Here is a 6,937-nt window from a genome sequence, read left to right as displayed (position 1 = left end):
GTGTAACAGGCTGGAGAGGGGTTGAATGGGCCCTCCTCCTGTTCGTGTGTAACAGGCTGGAGAGGGGCTGAATGGGGCCTCCTCCTGTTCCTGTGTAACAGGCTGGAGAGGGGCTGAATGGGGCCTCCTCCTGTTCCTGTGTAACAGGCTGGAGAGGGGCTGAATGGCCTCCTGTTCCTGTGTAACAGGCTGGAGAGGGGCTGAAAGGGCCTCCTCCTGTTCGCAGGGAGCTCCCGGATTATCCCAGTTGTCTGCATTAGGCTCCTGACTCGTCCCCAGCGCCGCCCCTCCCCTCGCCCACACCGGACCGTACCTCTTTCTGTGCCAGTTGGAAGGGCGTGGCGTTCTTCATGTGCTGCCGGCGAATCCCGCTCCAGCGGGTCCGGTAATCGACGATGGGGTTCTGCGGCAGGATGTATTTATCGTAGAGCAGGTCTCCGTCGTAGCCAGTGATGCTGCACCGCGCCAGCTCGCTCCTCTTGCCCCCCGGCCCCGTGCCCACCATCTCGCAATCCAGGGCCACGTACTTGTAGGGCCTGAAGGAGGCCCGGGGGGCGGGGGCCGAGGGGCGGGCCGCCCTGGCGGAGGGGGGGAGGGGGGGCAGGGCGCTCTGGCACTCGCTCAGGAGCAGGCCCCTCTCCGGCCGGAGGGCGGGGGGGCGGCCCCCGGCGGGCAGGGCAGGGCCGGAGGGCGGGGGGAAGGTGGAGATGGGGGGGGGCTTCCGCTGCTGGAAGGCTCCGTTGCCCCGCGGCCGGCCCAGCTGGGCCCACGCCCCGTTGGCGACGCCAGGGCCTGCCAGCCTGGCGGTGCAGGAGGCCGGGAGGGGAGGAGGCTGCGCCGGCTGGCAGGCCCTGCCGCCTTGGTTGGCAGGTTGCCCGCTGGGCCGCGCCTCCTCCGCCCGCTTACACTGCTTCTTCTTGAGGTAGCCCTTCTTCTCCAAGAAGGGGCGTCTCTTCAGGAAACGCCGGTGTTTGAGTTTGGGCTGGGTCAGCTGGCGAGGGACCGCGCTGGAGTAGTCCAGATTCAGCATGATGTCCGACATGTTCCGGGCGGCAGCAGGTAAGGGCCCCCTCACCTGGGGCCGATCGCGGAGGCAGGACAAGCACCACAGACTCCGCCTGGCCAAGCTCACACCCCCGCTCTTCTGCGAGACCCGACCGTCAGCGACCAGCGGCAGCCATTTCGACACCTGAAATCGACACGAAACGCGGGATGTCAGAGCGGAGAGGTGGTCAACGGCAGGAAAGACTGAACACATTCTCTCCAGGAAAGAACCTCCCCCAGTGCGGCGCTCCCTCAGTACTGACCCTGCCACAGTGCGGCGCTCCCTCAGTACTGACCCTCTGACAGTGCAGCACTCCCTCAGTACTGACCCTCTGACAGTGCGGCACTCCCTCAGTACTGACCCTCTGACAGTGCGGTGCTCCCTCAGTACTGACCCTCTGACAGTGCAGCACTCCCTCAGTACTGACCCTCTGACAGTGCGGCACTCCCTCAGTACTGACCCTCTGACAGTGCGGCCCTCCCTCAGTACTGACCCTCTGACAGTGCGGCACTCCCTCAGTACTGACCCTCTGACAGTGTGGCACTCCCTCAGTACTGACCTTCCGACAGTGCGGCACTCCCTCAGTACTGACCCTCTGACAGTGCGGCACTCCCTCAGTACTGACCCTCTGACAGTGCGGCACTCCCTCAGTACTGACCCTCTGACAGTGTGGCACTCCCTCAGTACTGACCTTCCGACAGTGCGGCACTCCCTCAGTACTGACCCTCTGACAGTGCGGCGCTCCCTCAGTACTGACCCTCTGACAGTGCGGCACTCCCTCAGTACTGATCCTCTGACAGTGCGGCACTCCCTCAGTACTGACCCTCCCACGGTGCGACTCTCCCTCAGTACTAACCATCCCACAGTGTGGCACTCCCTCGGTACTGACCCTCTGACAGTGCGGCACTCCCTCAGTACTGACCCTCTGACAGTGCGGAGCTCCCTCAGTACTGACCCTCTGACAGTGCGGCACTCCCTCAGTACTGACCCTCCCACGGTGCGACTCTCCCTCAGTACTAACCATCCCACAGTGTGGCGCTCCCTCAGTACTGACCCTCTGACAGTGCGGCACTCCCTCAGTACTGACCCTCTGACAGTGCGGCGCTCCCTCAGTACTGACCCTCTGACAGTGCGGCACTCCCTCAGTACTGACCCTCTGACAGTGCGGCACTCCCTCAGTACTGACCCTCCCACAGTGCGGCGCTCCCTCAGCGCTGACCCTCCGATTCCTTCAATCCATCCCCTCCTCCCCTCCACCACACACACAACACACAAGCTAATCCTCGACTCAGATGGGTTCACTCAGCACAGTGCTGGATATTCGGCCACGGTAGCTGCACCATCACAGCCCACCGTCAATCGGAGGGGGTTTAGAGTTGAAAAGACAACAAAGCGACCTACGTGGACCTCGAGGCGTCTCAACAAGGTGGCCATGCTGTGACACATCTGGAGCAGGGTGTGTGTGTGTGACAGCCGTGTCCCAGGCTGGGTGGGGGACTATCAGGTCGGTGTGGCCACTGTGACAGGTTCACAAGTAATTATGACTCCGCTGTGCTCAAAGCACAACCTTATACCACAAATATCTGTAACTCTGCGAAAAAACAAATCTCCTCCCCCGATTGAAGGGACAAATATCAGCCCCAGGACACTGGGGAGAACCAATACTGGCCGTAGGATCTCCCTCAGTACTGACCCTCTGGCAGTGCGGCACTCCCTCAGTACTGACCCTCTGACAGTGCGGCACTCGCTCAGTACTGACCCTCTGACAGTGCGGCACTCCCTCAGTACTGACCCTCTGACAGTGCGGCACTCCCTCAGTACTGACCCTCTGACAGTGCGGCATTCCCTCAGTACTGACCCTCCCACAGTGCGGAGCTCCCTCAGTACTGACCCTCTGACAGTGCGGCACTCCCTCAGTACTGACCCTCTGACAGTGCGGCACTCCCTCAGTACTGACCCTCCCACAGTGCGGCACTCCCTCAGTACTGACCCTCTGACAGTGCGGCACTCCCTCAGTACTGACCCTCTGACAGTGCGGCACTCCCTCAGTACTGACCCTCCCACAGTGCGGCACTCCCTCAGTACTGACCCTCTGACAGTGCGGCACTCCCTCAGTACTGACCCTCCCACAGTGCAGCACTCCCTCAGTACTGACCCTCTGACAGTGCGGCGCTCCCTCAGTACTGACCCTCCCACAGTGCGGCGCTCCCTCAGTACTGACCCTCCCACAGTGCGGCACTCCCTCAGTACTGACCCTCTGACAGTGCGGCGCTCCCTCAGCACTGACCCTCCCACAGTGCGGCACTCCCTCAGTACTGACCCTCTGACAGTGCGGGGCTCCCTCAGTACTGACCCTCTGACAGTGCAGCGCTCCCTCAGTACTGACCCTCTGACAGTGCGGCACTCCCTCAGTACTGACCCTCCCACAGTGCGGCGCTCCCTCAGTACTGACCCTCTGACAGTGCAGCACTCCCTCAGTACTGACCCTCCCACAGTGCAGCACTCCCTCAGTACTGACCCTCTGACAGTGCGGCACTCCCTCAGTACTGACCCTCTGACAGTGCGGTGCTCCCTCAGTACTGACCCTCCCACAGTGCAGCACTCCCTCAGTACTGACCCTCTGACAGTGCGGCATTCCCTCTTTACTGACCCTCTGACAGTGCGGCACTCCCTCAGTACTGACCCTCTGGCAGTGCGGCATTCCCTCTTTACTGACCCTCTGACAGTGCGGCGCTCCCTCAGTACTGACCCTCTGACAGTGCAGCACTCCCTCAGTACTGACCCTCCCACAGTGCAGCACTCCCTCAGTACTGACCCTCCCACAGTGCGGCGCTCCCTCAGTACTGACCCTCTGACAGTGCGGCGCTCCCTCAGTACTGACCCTCTGACAGTGCGGAGCTCCCTCTTTACTGACCCTCTGACAGTGCGGCGCTCCCTCAGTACTGACCCTCTGACAGTGCGGCGCTCCCTCAGTACTGACCCTCTGACAGTGCGGAGCTCCCTCAGTACTGACCCTCTGACAGTGCGGCACTCCCTCAGTACTGACCCTCGGACAGTGCAGCACTCCCTCAGTACTGACCCTCCCACAGTGCGGCGCTCCCTCAGCACTGACCCTCCCACAGTGCGGCACTCCCTCAGTACTGACCCTCTGACAGTGCGGCGCTCCCTCAGTACTGACCCTCTGACAGTGTGGCGCTCCCTCAGTACTGACCCTCTGACAGTGCGGCATTCCCTCAGTACTGACCCTCTGACAGTGCAGCACTCCCTCAGTACTGACCCTCTGACAGTGCAGCACTCCCTCAGTACTGACCCTCTGACAGTGCGGAGCTCCCTCAGTACTGACCCTCCCACAGTGCGGCGCTCCCTCAGTACTGACCCTCTGACAGTGCGGCACTCCCTCAGTACTGACCCTCTGACAGTGCGGCGCTCCCTCAGTACTGACCCTCTGACAGTGCGGCACTCCCTCAGTACTGATCCTCTGACAGTGCGGCACTCCCTCCGTACTGACACTCTGACAGTGCAGCACTCCCTCAGTACTGACCCTCTGACAGTGTGGCGCTCCCTCAGTACTGATCCTCCCACAGTGCGGCGCTCCCTCAGTACTGACCCTCTGACAGTGCGGCGCTCCCTCAGTACTGACCCTCCCACAGTGCGGAGCTCCCTCAGTACTGACCCTCTGACAGTGCGGCACTCCCTCAGTACTGACCCTCTGACAGTGCGGCGCTCCCTCAGTACTGACCCTCTGACAGTGCGGCACTCCCTCCGTACTGACACTCTGACAGTGCGGCACTCCCTCAGTACTGACCCTCTGACAGTGCAGCACTCCCTCAGTACTGACCCTCTGACAGTGCGGCACTCCCTCAGTACTGACCCTCTGACAGTGCGGCACTCCCTCCGTACTGACCCTCCCACAGTGCGGCGCTCCCTCAGTACTGACCCTCTGACAGTGCAGCACTCCCTCAGTACTGACCCTCTGACAGTGCGGCACTCCCTCAGTACTGACCCTCTGACAGTGCGGCGCTCCCTCAGTACTGACCCTCTGACAGTGCGGCACTCCCTCAGTACTGACCCTCTGACAGTGCAGCACTCCCTCAGTACTGACCCTCCCACAGTGCGGCACTCCCTCAGTACTGACCCTCTGACAGTGCAGCGCTCCCTCAGTACTGACCCTCTGACAGTGCGGCGCTCCCTCAGTACTGACCCTCTGACAGTGCGGCACTCCCTCAGTACTGACCCTCTGACAGTGCGGCACTCCCTCCGTACTGACCCTCCCACAGTGCGGCGCTCCCCCAGTACTGACCCTCTGACAGTGCAGCACTCCCTCAGTACTGACCCTCTGACAGTGCGGCACTCCCTCCGTACTGACCCTCTGACAGTGCGGTACTCCCTCAGTACTGACCCTCTGACAGTGCGGCACTCCCTCCGTACTGACACTCTGACAGTGCGGTACTCCCTCCGTACTGACCCCCTGATTATTGGCCCTGATTTTGTGCAGACATTCTGGGGTGTAGTGCAATCCCAGAGGACTAGGTGTGCGTTGACGTTCTTCCCAATGACGGTTCTAACCTCCTTATCCCTCCCTCCTTCCATGCCCTCCCACCTCCTGTTCCGTGGATCAGCTGTCCAGCAAATCTGAGTTCAGGGGCATGTTCAACTGTAGGAGGCATCATGATTTCAGTCTGGTTTCATCCCCTCCCACTCAAAAGCTCCCATGCAGCTACAGTCCCCAGGATGAAGGAAGGTTGCTGGGGGATGGCAGGACGGGGTCTGTTGGGCGGTGTGGGCAGCATCACTCCCCGGCCGGTTGGCTAATGCGCCACATGGGGCATCACACCCACCGGCCACCATTGTGCAGATGGGCCGCACGACTGTGGAGGACATAAAACCAGGTCTTGCTGCCATGGGCGCATGCTGGGAGTGAGGGCTATTACAACAGGTGGGGTTGTCAGACTGCAGAGGGCATCGCAGCCAGTCTGGGCGGCTATTGTACCAGGTGGGGCTTCACAGCCAGTCCAGGCGGCTATTGTACCAGGAGAGGCTTCACAACCGGTCCAGGGGGCTATTGTACCAGGAGAGGCTTCATCCCCAGTCCAGGGGGTTATTGTACCAGGAGGGGCATCACCCCTAGTCCAGGGGGCTATTGTACCAGGAGGGGCTTCGCAGCCAGTCCAGGCGGCTATTGTACCAGGAGGGGCTTTGCAGCCAGTCCAGGCGGCTATTGTACCAGGAGAGGCTTCACAACCGGTCCAGGGGGCTATTGTACCAGGAGGGGCATCACAACCGGTCCAGGGGGCTATTGTACCAGGAGGGGCATCACCCCCAGTCCAGGGGGTTATTGTACCATGAGGGGCATCACCCCTAGTCCGGGGGCTATTGTACCAGGAGGGGCATCACCCCCAGTCCAGGGGGCTATTGTACCAGGAGGGGCATCACCCCCAGTCCAGGGGGCTATTGTACCAGGAGGGGCATCACCCCCAGTCCAGGGGGCTATTGTACCAGGAAGGGCATCACCCCCAGTCCAGGGGGCTATTGTACCAGGAGAGGCATCACTCCCAGTCCAGGGGGCTATTGTACCAGGAGGGGCATCACCCCCAGTCCAGGGGGCTATTGTACCAGGAGGGGCATCACCCCTAGTCCAGGGGGCTATTGTACCAGGAGGGGCATCGCCCCCAGTCCAGGGGACTATTGTACCAGGAGGGGCATCACCCCCAGTCCAGGGGGCTATTGTACCAGGAGGGGCATCGCCCCCAGTCCAGGCGGCTATTGTACCAGGAGGGGCATCACCCCCAGTCCAGGGGGCTATTGTACCAGGAGGGGCATCACCCCCAGTCCAGGGGGCTATTGTACCAGGAGGGGCATCATCCCCAGTCCAGGGGGTTATTGTACCAGGAG

The 6,937-nt window shown here is 61.7% G+C and overlaps 1 protein-coding gene across 1 annotated transcript; it reads right to left on the bottom strand.

Annotated features, from left to right (window-relative positions):
* Positions 1–241: 241 nt before the first annotated feature.
* On the bottom strand, positions 242–2,550 carry LOC119958692 (interferon-stimulated 20 kDa exonuclease-like 2). Its single transcript, XM_038787268.1, has 2 exons — positions 2,447–2,550; positions 242–1,189 (listed from the first exon to the last, which is right to left on the bottom strand). The coding sequence occupies exons 1-2, from the start codon at positions 2,489–2,491 to the stop codon at positions 257–259; spliced, it is 978 nt and encodes a 325-aa protein (XP_038643196.1). The 5' UTR covers positions 2,492–2,550; the 3' UTR covers positions 242–256.
* Positions 2,551–6,937: the final 4,387 nt, after the last annotated feature.

The sequence above is a fragment of the Scyliorhinus canicula genome, chromosome 30 (genome assembly GCF_902713615.1).
Source record: "Scyliorhinus canicula chromosome 30, sScyCan1.1, whole genome shotgun sequence".
Lineage (NCBI taxonomy): Eukaryota > Metazoa > Chordata > Chondrichthyes > Carcharhiniformes > Scyliorhinidae > Scyliorhinus > Scyliorhinus canicula.
Note: the sequence above shows the minus strand (reverse complement) of the source record. Positions and strands in the feature narration are given on the sequence as shown.